The following is a 12,770-nucleotide window of genomic DNA, read 5'->3' as shown; positions in this document are numbered from 1 at the left end:
ATAGTGCAACTGGACCCTGTCCTGGGTCCAAGTAGAAGAACAAAAGCTAATGAGTTACTTAAACAAAATTGGTCCAACAGAAAGGGAATTATTTGTTCAGTAGTTCCATATTTATTCAACATACTTTAACATAACATAGAAATCACAGGTACTATGAGACTAGAAGGGATTGAATATGATGCTGAGGGAGAGAAGATTTTGCTATAGTGTCAGGGATTACCTTGAAAGTGACCCAAACTCTAATTCAATTCCCTTCTGAGACCTGAAGTGGGGCAAGAACTGAAGGGTTTCTTGAGGACTTTTTGTGTTTACATATCTCTTTATCTACTTTGGGACTTCTATGAGTTGTCAGTGGTATGCTAGCAAGTTTTTAACAAGTGACTTTTCAGGAAAAAGAATATATATATATATATATATCTCCATAAAACACTTTTAAAGATTAGTCACATTATTGACATTTTTATCCCTTACTTCCTTAAGTCTAGACAATCAACTAAACATTAAACCAAGCCCTGGTTAGTGGCATTTATTGCTCTCTGACAATCAGTGTGAAGTCACTGAGCTGACTCAGCTTCCCCCTGGTCCTCTACATCTTATGTAACTTACATGGGGGATAAAAGAAAAGTTTTGTCATGTCAGATATACATTTAGTACTAGGAGTTGCTGTGAAGGTGATGGAGAAACATAGATATGAGTTATATCAAGAGTATATATTTTGAGATTTTCCTAAAGCACTTTAGCTAAAGAAAAAAAGTGATCTTTTGAAATTAGGTCACTAGGATCAATCCTTTCTTCATGCACCAGTAGGAGACTGGTAGCTTTGAGAAAAGGGGATAAAATGTCATTCATCACACTAGATCTTCTGCCCAGTCTCTAGCTTCCCTCAGGAAGAGTAAAAACATAATTTCATTCCCTTTTAGGGAAGAGACAAAAGGTCATTCTTTCAAGTTTCTTACCTGATCTCCTGTCTTGAGGAATAACACCATTTCCTTCAGTTCTCAGCACCAGTACCTCAACTGACCTACCTAATGCCCTCAGAGAACTTTACCTTGAAGCAAAATGGCTATTGACAATGAAATTCTACATGAACTGATTCATTGATGATTATTTAATGAATAATAAATTCTCCTCTCATCAGACTTTCCCTATTTTAGTGATTCTAATCCCTCCAAATCTTATTATTCACACTTCATTTTCTATTCTCCTCTGTCTGCTCCCTTTCCCTCATTTCCTTCAATCCAATTCCCTCTCCTATAATGTCTCACCTTAAAGCTACCTATACCTTCTTCATTGCTCTTTTGGAATGCCTACTTGTTTTTATTTTAAATATTTTGGCTTTTATTACATCTTCCATCTTCTAACTCTCATTGAGACCTGACTTCCCCTTAATTATACAGCCTCCCTGGACTACCTTTCTAATTCCAGCTGCACATTCACTAAATACCTTGCATCCACCCATTTATTGATCAAGGTAGGCTAGTTAGACTACTCCTTGTTCCTCATTACCACTTCCCATTAGTTAATATCTCTCTCATTACCACTTACTATTAGTTATTATCTCCCAACCTCTATGACATTTCCCTTCTTTTCTATATGAATACAATTCCTAATTCACAGTCTTTCTCTCCTTTTCAACTTCAGCCTTCAAACTGTGAGACTTAAACATACATACATATCAATACTCTCACAAATTTTCTGACCTCACTCCCATCCTATCTCAGCTAAACATAAAGAAAATCCACCTTTTGTTCTAAGCTGTTGTTTTCTTTTCAGTATTTTCTTCCTAAACTCTAATTGCATTGATTTGTCTTTTTTTAGCTCTTCATCTCTGGATGAAGCTACTCTTTTTGTCCTTATGGCCAAGCCATTTCTTTTCTCTGAGATTCTTGTCATAGTTATTGTGGAGTTACTCTCTTCATCTGGGTTTACATCTTGAGCTCTTAACACATGTTATGTCTCCATTTTGCTTGGTGTTTTCTTCTGTTTACTCATATTGTCAGACCACTCCCCTCTGACACTCTTGGAGGGTCTTGTTTTTTCCCCACCCCTTTTTTAATGTGTATAACCTGAATGAAATAATAGAAACTTGCCCTCTACCTCAATTTCTGGTTACTATCTTAGTTTCTTGGTGATCCATTGAAGGTGCTTTATAACTTTATTTCTGTCTTTGCCTCCTTGCATTGTCCTTTTATTAGTTCTATGCAGTGGCCCTGATAGATCCCACTGAAATATTGGAGCTCAAACTCAACTTGGGCCATCCACACAACAACTTTTGTGTTAGTACCCAGGCATTGAGTTTTTTGACACAGCCTCTGTTGTATCTCCCAATGTTTCAAATAGTGCATATCTATATCCTGTCTCCCTGGGCAGTGAGCTAGAGAAGCTGCTTCTGTCCACTGCTTCTATTTTAGCCAATCAGGGCTGGAATATGGCTTCAAGTATCCAATTACTAGAGCTTCTGCTCTAGTCCTGCGACCTTCCTGTTCAGTGTCCAGGCTGACTTCTTTTCTGTTTGTGAGAGCTTGTGCTGTGGCTACAGGTATAGCTCTGCTCCTCTCTGGCTTTAGTCTTCTTAGCTGGCTTCTCTATCATGATCTTTCTCCCGGTTAAGGTTAGTTTCTGCATATGCCTTAGCTTTCCACCTTCAGTCAGCTTCTATCAGCTTCTGGTTATCTTTTTTTATGGAGTTTTGCAGTGGATAAAGGAATTTAATTATATTTCCTTATTATTGGTTTTTCTTGGGCACTTTTCATATATTTGTTGAGAGTTTTTCTTTCTTTTTCATTCTTCTTTCTTGGCTGAATGACTTTCCTCTACTCCCCACTTAAGCATTATGAAGTCTATCTTTTTAACTTTTTCTGCTCTGTGGATACCAATTTGAACTGTTATATGAATTGTGGGCTAAAATTTCCTTTAACTCCTACCATATCCCTAGAGAAGTAGTCTAAGTTGCTTTCAACTTGTCCATAGGACTTAGAGGCAGTTAGGTGGCACAGTACATAAAGACCTGGCCCAGGGGTTGGGAAGATCTGAATTCAATCTTCACAAAGAAAATCTAATTCACTAAGTCAGTTGACATGGTTTTCCAATAACAAAGGCAATGACTAGACTGATATTCCCAAAGACCAGGCAGCCAGGGACTCTTAACTGACTCCAGTTGGCCTCCATTTTAGACTTCTCTTTTATTTTCCTGGCTATTTTCTGCTCAGATAAACCTCCAATCTATCACTAAACTACAACTGCCAGAGTTGTTAGTCTTCTTAATCCAATGATTTCATAGACTTTCAAAATCTGTCCTTATTCAAGGTTTCTTGAAAAGATCAATCAGTATTGATTCTTCCAAGTCTCAAAACCCTCAAAACTCTGCAAAGTCCACTAATGTATTCAATTATTTATTGAATAAATAAAGGTTTACTCCCCTGCCTTAGTCCTATCAGTAAGGTTGTAGAGTCTTTCCATCTTTGTCTGCAGGGATCCAAAGGTTTTGAGGAACTCAAGATCTGCATACAAGACTCTTAGACAAATAAAGAGGACATAAGAGATCTTGATTCATCTCCTTACTAGAGGAGTATCACCTCTAGAAAGTAAAATATGACCAAAGCATGATTTGAAAGACTGTGGCAATTTGGAGAGGTACTTAATGAGAAAGGGATGGAGCAACCAAACAAGGAAAATGACTTTGACTGGTTCCTGGAAAAAATATAGAATACATTATTAGAGGAATGGTTAGTGAACCCTTAGAAAAGGAAGAAGTGGTCTCAAAGAGGAAGCTTCATCAAGAACAATCATGTTGGGGCATCTAAGTAGCACAGTGGATCCTGGAGTCAGGAGATCTAAGTTCAAATCCGACCTCAGACATTTAATAATTACCAAGCTGTGTGACCTTGGGCAAGTCACTTAATCCCATTGCCTTGCAAAATAAAAACAAAAACAAAAACAAAAAGGAGCCCTTTCAAATTAATCTTACTGCCTTTTTTTGAGACTACTAGGATGGTAAATTAGAAGTAAAGTGTAGCTATAATTTACCTAGATTTTAGCACAGTATTTGATAGAACTTCTAGTGGTTTTCTTCTGGAAATAATTGGAAAATGCTTCTAATATGATAGTATAATTAGGTAAATTAGGAACTTTTGAATGGATCAATAAGCATTTTCTAAGCACCAAGTATGACAAGTACTATGTGCCAAGTACCATGCTAATGACCCTATTTACATAAATATGTACAAAAAGAATACAAAATAACTTGGAGAGGGAGAGCTAGGGAGGAATAGGAAAAGTTTCACAAAGAAATTGAAGTCTGAGCTGAATATTGAAGGAAGCAGGGAATCAAGAGGCAGGGGATAAGAGGAAGAATATTTTAAGCCTCTGCAGACAGCAATGCAAAGACATGGAGATAGAAGACGGAACATTGGGTGGAAGTGGGTCAGTGTGAAGACCTTAGAAATGTGGAAGGCAATAATGTGTAAGAAGATTAGAAAGGTAAAATGAGAACAGTTTAGAAAAAACTTTAAATGCCATTAAATGGATTTAGATTTCATCTCAGAGATAATAAGAGATTAAATAGAGATAGATGATAGATAGATAGATAGATAGATAGATAGATAGATAGATAGATAGATAGATAAGACATTTATTAGGTACTTTACTGTGTACCTGGTCTGGTGCTCTATGCTGTGAATATAAATAGTAGCAAAAAAATAGTCTTTACCCTAAATTCTAGTTGGGGAAGATAACATACAAAAGGGAACAGAAAAATGGAGGAAATAAGGGAATCACATATAAAAATCTGGAGGGTCAGGAGATGAACCAGGAGCAAAACAAGCATGGATAGCCTCAGCATTTCCTCAAAACAGAAGTTCCAAACAGGAACTCACCAATCAAACAAGGGGTGGAGGCATCCCTGGAGTGAGATGGCAGTTGAGAAAGAAGCAGAAAAAGTTCAGAGTTAGGAAATTATCTGGGGGGAAAGTAAACATGAGAAAAGAGCCATTGAAGTTCAATGGTCAAGGAGACGGGTAGCATGGTTAGATCTAAGCTTAAGGAATATGAGTTTATTAGCTAGATTAATGATGGAAAAGACCAAATACAAGGGAAACAATTAGGAGTCTACTGTAAATGTCTAGGCAAGAGGTTGCTAGGACCTGACTTGGATACTTATAATATGAATTGGAGGAGAGGGGGATGCCAGGGTAAAGATACAAGTGATAATAAAAAGGTAGAATTAATAAGACTAAGCAATTGATTGAATAGGAAGAAGAGACTAAGAGTGAAGAGTTAAGAATATCCAAAATTTTAAATGAGAGTCACTGGAAGAAAAAAAAATAGGAAAGTAGGAAGGAAGAGTAGTTTTAGGGAGAAAGATAATGAGTCTGTTTTTGAATATGTTGAGCTTGAAAAAACATGTCACATTCAAATAAATATGAATAGTTAACACATCGGATAAAAGAGGGCCAGGTTTCAAAAAAGATCTTGATAGATTAAAGAAGAGATTAGTAAACTATGGTCCATGGACCAAATCCAGTCTACCTTTTTTTTATGAGACCTAGAAGCTAATTTTTTTTTACATTTAAAATACAATAAAACCTTATTTTTATTTAATACCATTTTAGCTCTCCAGCCATTCAAAAGCAGGCTCAGGTCAAATTTGATCCATGGGTCATATTAACCAGCTTTAAACCAGATGAAATCTAATAGGAATGAATGTAAAGTCTTAGATTTGTGTTCAAAAAACCCAATTCGACAGGTATAATATGGAAGAAGAATAGACAAACAGAATTTTATCTAAAAAAAGTTCTGGAGTGTGGTAGATGAAAGTTTCAATATAAGTCAATAATGTGATATGACAAGCAAGAAAGCTAATGCAATCTTTGTTATTTAGTCATTTCAGTCATTGCATAACTTGACTCTTCCCAATTATGGTTATTTTTTGGCAAAGATACCAGAGTGGTTTGCTATTTCCTTCTCCAATTTATTGTATAGATGAGAAAACTGAGGCAGACAGGGTTAAACAATTTGCCCAAGGTCATACAACTAGTAAGTATCTGTGGTTGGATTTGAATTCAGAAAGATTAGTCTTCCTTTTTCCCAGCCCATTTTCCTAGCTTTATCCACTGTGCCACCTACTTGCTTGATGCATGCTTAGGCTTATGAAAGATGGAAATAGTGTCCAAAACTAAGAAGGTCATTGTCCAAATGTATTCTGTTCCATTTAGACAATATCTGGAGTAACAAGTTGGCAATCAAATTTTTCAAAAAGTTATTGATAAGCCAGAAAAATGTCTAAGAGAATGATGAAAGGCCTTGAAATCATTCTCAATGAAAATTGGTTGAAGGAACTAGGAATGCTTAAGTTAAAAGATTTTGGTACAGGAAAGACAGTTTTTAAATATAATTCCAAATTTAGATTCATTTTGTTTGACCTGAAGGGGTAGAATTAGAAACAATGCACAAAATTTTCTAAACATACAAGCTATCTAAAAGTGGAATGAGTTCAAGAGATATTCACCCTTACAGAGATTTTTAATCAAAGAATGGATGACCCACTTTTGAAGTATGTGTAGAGTAGCTTCCTTGCTTAAGTAAGGGTAGCTTCTGAGTTCCCTTCTATCTCTGGCATTTTATTATTTTGTTTTTCTGTGAATTATTGGAGAAGGGGAGAGAAGCAAGGATAGATACAGAGAGAAATGTAGATGATGTTAAAGGAAAAATTTAATTTAAAAATCAAATGTATCAATAAAACATTTAAAAGAGAAAGCCATATGTAGAATAAGTAAGAGGGAAGTTTGAAGGAGGAAGAAATTTTATACAACAAATATATCCAATAAGGCTCTGAGAACCAAGATATAGAGATAATTAATACAGATATAGAATATAAAGTGTCATTCCCCACTGAATGCATAGTCAACTGATAAGGGATGGGGGGGAACACTTCTCAAAAGATTCATAAACTATTAATAGCCAACTAAAAAAGTTAATTCAAATAACCAATAATAAAATAAATACAAATTAAAACAATTATAAGGTTGCATCCAAAAAATTAACAAAGATGACAAAAGATGGAGACTTTGTTGAGGTGAAGCACAGTGCTATAGAAAGACAGGCACACTAATACGCTCTTGGTTGAATTCTTATTTTGGAAAGCAATTTGAAGTTATGCCTAACTGTCTCTGCTACTCCTGGGAAGATACACTGTCAGGAAGATAGACGAAATAGTTTTAACAGCAGATTTTTTTTTGCTATAGCAGCAAAGAATTGGAAACAAGACCCATTGACTGGAAAATGGCTAAATAAATTGAAGGACTTCAAAATAATAAATTATGTAGCATACAAAACAATAAATATAAAGAATACACATTGTAAAATATAAAATAATATATGAAAGCCAACATTGTTATATTTCTTACGATGTGCCAGGTACTTGTACTAAGAACTTTACATTTCATTTGATCCTTACAACAACATTTGATACCTTATGCAAATGAGAAAGCTGAAAGTCAGACTCAGTTGATGAAGTCAGTTGACTTTAGGTAATGTAATGGAACTCTGAACTAGATGTTAGGAAGACCCAGATTCAAATTCTGTCATATACATACATACATACATATATATATATATATATATATATATATATATATATATATATATTAGCAATATGACAACTAACCTTTTTCAGACTTAGTTTCCTTATCTGTAAAATGGAAATAATAATATGCCTGACTCAAAGGTCATTATATCAAATGAGATGATATATATAAAGTACCTAATAAACCTTAAAATACTACATAAATGTTCGCTATTACTATTATTATAATAAATGTTTCCTACCTCCCTCACTCCTTATCCTACCAATTTTTTCCCTTTCTTTTTTTGGTACAGGGCATGATTTGCATTGTAAAGAGGAGAGATATATTCAGAAATTAAGGTGGTGTGAAAATAAAATGAATCAATGTCAGTTTTTAAAAACAAAGAAAAGGATCAGTGTTAAAAGTTCCATGTTTGACTTTTAGCAAAATAGTCGTCCATCATGAATCTTGAAATTTATGCATGCAGAAAAGTTTAAGAGGCACATTGCTTAGGGAAATGGCAATATTACAGACAGGACGAAACTTTCCAAAAATGCTTGAAGAGTTGGATCATGCCCCACAAGAGAGTGACTGGTTAACGCTAACAAAAGCTTCCACCAAAGTTTCCTCTTCCAGATGTGCATGATAATATAGTTCAGGTTTTGAGACAATTCTGCAAGCTCTTTAATTTTTTTAAACCTAAAATAAAGCAGGGTAGGGGGGTGGGAATTCAATTGGAAAAATAACAAACAGAGACTAATTGTTGCTTCTGTGTTACATTACTCAATACTACAAGATTTCTGGAAACCTCAAAACTTCCCTGTGTCTGGTACCGTGTAAACCTCATACTTACTGAGCCGTATAAAAGTCCATCGGTGTCCATAGCCAAATACTGGCCAGACTCAGTACTCTTTATATACACCTCACCCACGCTTTCCGCGCTTAGTTGCAGTTGAACTGAAATAAAAATAAAACAAGAAAAGTAAATAAACACCTAGCTGCTACAGATATGGCCAAGCAGCAGGGACGGCGAGCCACGGAAAATTAGGCTCATTCATATCCCAAAACCCTTGAGAAAGAGACCCCAAATAATAAAAACATAGAAATACGACCTCTTTTCTTTCCCCTCCAAAAAAAACTGTCCTAGGGAATTAATGAATGATTCTATGCTAATCCAGAAACCTAGCAAGAAGATACTGAGCTTCACAATGATACCTTCCCTTGAGCTCCTCTTCTTTACTCCTCCCCAACCCCCAAATCTTGTAAATTGAGAGGTTGAAAGAAATGACATTTCAGAACTGACATTCTGATTTCTTTATAATCCCTTCTAACTCTGACATTCTATTCTAAAGATCCCTTCCAATGCTGAAGCTGTGTTCTGTGGTCTAAGGTACATGTCTTCCAGTTCCAACTCTATGTTCTAAGGTCCCTTTCAGTACTGACATTCTGTGTTCTTTGTTCTAAAGGATGAACCTTCAAGCTCTGACATTCTATGGTCTAAGGCTCCTTCTAGAGTTGACATTCTGTGTTCCATTTTCTAAGATTCCCCTAGATTTCATGACCCATATAGATAAAGGATGCCGAGAACAGCAAACAATTATGTCCCAGACAAGTTCTATTCCAATAAGTAGTATTTTATCTTTCGATATCTAGATTTCTATAGGTGTGGGATCAGGGATGGGGAGAGGAGAAGCAATTTTGATTTAACCATTATTTTTAAAAAATATGTATGTTTATTTTTTTCTCTAAACAGAAGGGGGTCCTACAAAACAGCATGAATCTTTGTACCTGGAACACAGGGAAACTACCCATCATGTGGTTTGGCTAAACGATAGTGTGTATGGCTACCTGGTTTTGATACAAGCAAGAGTGAAATGATTGAGTGGGAACAAGTAGTTACTTGAGAGTTCTTCTCTGCTTAAAAATGACACTTTGGGGCAATTAGGTTGCATAGTGGCTAGAATACTGGCCCTGGAGTCAGGAGGACTTGAGTTCAAATCCAGCCTTAGACACAATAATTACCTAGTTGTGTGACTTTGGGCAAGTCACTTAACCCCATTGCCTTGCAAAACCCCACCCCAAAAAATGATGCTTTGATTTGCACTGATTAGACATGCCTTAGGAACAGGTGTTGGATGCCAAATGGCTTTGTGTGCCATGGGTCCTTGCAATCTCCTTGGCAAACTGTAAGAGTTCAATATGTTTTCTGAATGAAAACCATAGAAAGGAAGTTTGAGGGAGTTTTGCATGTAAAGACCTAAATCAAACCTTAGTTTTTCCCACTCCTATTTTATTGATTTTCCTTAATAAAACATGGTACAAGGATATCTATCTACAGTGGGCCTGATTAGAATAGGCCCTTAACTTTTTTTAATAGACTTCTTGGGTATCTAGGTGGCACAGAGCACCAGCCCTGGAGTCAGGAGTACCTGAGTTCAAATCCGGCCTCAGACACTTAATAATTACCTAGCTGTGTGGCCTTGAGCAAGCCACTTAACCCCATTTGCCTTGTAAAAACCTAAAAAAATTTAAAAAAAATAATAAATAAATATTTGGTCACTAGATTTGGTCACTAAGATTAAATTTAAAACTTTTTAAAAAAAAATTGTATGTATTTATGTGTGTGTTTTCCAGAAAGATAACTATAAACATTTACTAGCACACCCCTAACTTTGATCAGAACTAAGGGAACGTAGCTAGGTGGAACAATAGATAGAGTGCCTGACTTGGAGTCTCCAGTATCTTTGCCAAAATAAATTCAAATAGTCAGACACAACTAAAAATTGATTGAAAAACAAGGAAGATTTTTGAAAAGGTAAAACTGAGATTCTCTTAGATCCCAGGAAATCTTGGCTACTAGAACTTAGGCCCCTTGCCTGTGTTTCTTTGAAAAGTTCATTGAACACAGATGAATGGACAATCATGAGTCTATTTTCTTCTTAGAGCATTATGCTAGTAGAAGTTCTTACTACAATCTCCACATTTTAAAGATGAGAAAAGTGAGACACCCAAAGAGATTAAGCAACTTGCCCCAAGTCACACAGAGAGTGACAAATCTGGGACTTAAATCTTTTCAAGCCCAAATCCAACATTCTTTCCATAGCATCACTTCTTCAACAATGTTCTATTAGGCAGGGGTAACAAAAAAACCTTCTTGCCATTATTAGACTAATATGCCATGTGGGAAATGAAACTAGTGACCAATAATAGGCAGAGTGTTTCCTTTAACTTGTACAGCCTATAGTGGGGATGAATAAATATGTGCTTGGACACTTTTTTGACCAATGACTATTGAGAGTGAAAGATACAGTTTGTGCCCGTGATATAGAGTAGAGCTTAGGAAATATGGTACAGTGACCAAAGCAAAGAATTTAGAATTTGAAGACTCAGGTTCTGGTTCTCTCTGTTACTTAGTAATATGGCTTAATCATTTTCTTCCTTCAGGCCTCAGTTTCCTTACATGTAAAATGAGAGAGATAAAATATCTTGCCCACTAAATTGGCAAAAATAGTCAAGAATTTAATGATATTTAATATAGGTTGGCTGTGAATAAACTCTAGTAATAATAATAATAGTAGTAGTAGTAATAATAATTTAAATTTCTATAGGACTTTAACTCCACTTGGACCCTGGATCAATCTTGTATGAGAGGCTCCTTTTCATTCTTTCAGGTGAAGAAACTGGCTTAGATGAGCCAAATGGCACTTATAGATAATTCAAACTCAAGTCCTCTGACTCCAAATCCAGTGCTGGCACCACAACTGCATCCAGGTAAATTAATTGACCACATTTAAACTATTAAGGCTATTCTGAAAATGAGAGTGATTGAGGACTTTCCCTTCAGGCTATTTTCAAAGAAGAGGCAAATAACCACTATTTAATAAAGCATTATATTTAGAGTCATAAAGACCTAAATTCAAATCCTGCTTCTGACATTTAACAGTTAGGGTACTTTGTAGGAGCTATTTAATTTCCATATGCCTCAGCTTCCTTATCTGTAAAATGGATAATAACAACAAAGTTGTTGTGGGAGTCAAATGAGATAATATATGTATTTTACAAACTTTAAAGTATTTTATTAATGTCAGTCATTTTTTCAATTGTATGAACAGCTACCTGGGCAGCTAGATGGCACAATGGATATTGAGGCAGTCCTGGAGTCAGAAAGATTCCTCTCCCTGAGTTCAAATCCGACCCTCATTACCTATGAGACCATGGGAAAGTCACTTAAGCAACAGTTTCTTCATCTGTAAAATGACTTGGAGAAAAAAATGACTAACCACTCTGGAATCTCTACTTAGAAAATTCCAAATGGGATCACAAAGAGTAGGACATGACTAACATGAACACATAGAAAGTTACTTGCAAACTAAATAATTAAATAAAATTGACAAGAATTTATTAAGTCCTATTGTGCCAGATAACAGGGATACAAAGAAAGGCAAAAGCCAGTCCCAGTACTCAAGGAGTTTACGATTTACTATTTTATTGTTTTAGGTTACATAAAGTGCATTTTAGGGTCTATGAGGATTCATGCAATGTGCAATAATATCACAGAGGGCCTAGAGTTTATTATCTTATGACAAACTTCTACTTAACACAACTCTGAACAACTATAGAAAAAAACTGCTTCTGCCATCCTGAGGATGACAACATTTCAGTTGTCCTGGGGTAGATAGAAGTTTACTAAGTCATGCCCAGTACCTTTGAGGACAATGGGAACATCTCAGGGAAAGGGAAAGGAGAGCTGTGGGGCCTGCTAAGCACATGATTCAGTGCCCAGACATGAGCTCCTCCACCAGGGTTATTCCACTGGCGAATGTTCCCTTAAGGAGTTCCCTCTGTAAATATTGTTTCTTCAGGATATCCAAGTTTAATAGCTCATTTTCACTGGGTTCCTTTCTGGCAAAAGTTTCCAAACATATATCCTTCAGCAGGCCTGGCTGGCAGCAGTGAGTGACACCTAGTCTGTGCTGTTCATGTTAGCTAACCATGTTTCCTTCCTTTTAGCATAACTGGAGTCCAGGTTTCCAAGCTTACATCCTTCTGCAGCTTTTGCTAAGGAAGAGTGGTTAGGAATGAAAAGGGAGTGTGATGTGGAAGAGGGCCAGAGAGCTTAGGAAGGGGAGGGGGTGTAATTTTCCCCAGTTCCTTGACTTAAAAATACAAATTGGGAAGCACAATTGAACCCAGAGGACCTGGGACCTG

General features: G+C 36.2%; 1 protein-coding gene and 1 long non-coding RNA gene across 6 annotated transcripts in view; one reads left to right on the top strand and one right to left on the bottom strand.

Moving 5' to 3' along the window:
• FGF1 (fibroblast growth factor 1) overlaps nt 1-12,770 on the bottom strand; it is a 150,329-nt gene that overhangs the window by 19,063 nt on the left and 118,496 nt on the right. For all 5 annotated transcript variants that reach the window (XM_074212718.1, XM_074212714.1, XM_074212716.1 and 2 more), the window contains one exon: nt 8,416-8,519. In XM_074212718.1, coding sequence (XP_074068819.1) covers nt 8,416-8,519 — 104 coding nt within the window. The remainder of the gene's footprint in view (nt 1-8,415; nt 8,520-12,770) is intronic.
• Nucleotides 1-12,770, top strand: part of LOC141506186 (uncharacterized) — an 82,263-nt gene that overhangs the window by 16,446 nt on the left and 53,047 nt on the right. The gene's annotated exons all lie outside the window — the stretch shown is intronic.

Source organism: Macrotis lagotis, chromosome 1 (genome assembly GCF_037893015.1).
Source record: "Macrotis lagotis isolate mMagLag1 chromosome 1, bilby.v1.9.chrom.fasta, whole genome shotgun sequence".
Taxonomy (NCBI): Eukaryota; Metazoa; Chordata; class Mammalia; order Peramelemorphia; family Peramelidae; genus Macrotis; species Macrotis lagotis.
Note: the sequence above shows the minus strand (reverse complement) of the source record. Positions and strands in the feature narration are given on the sequence as shown.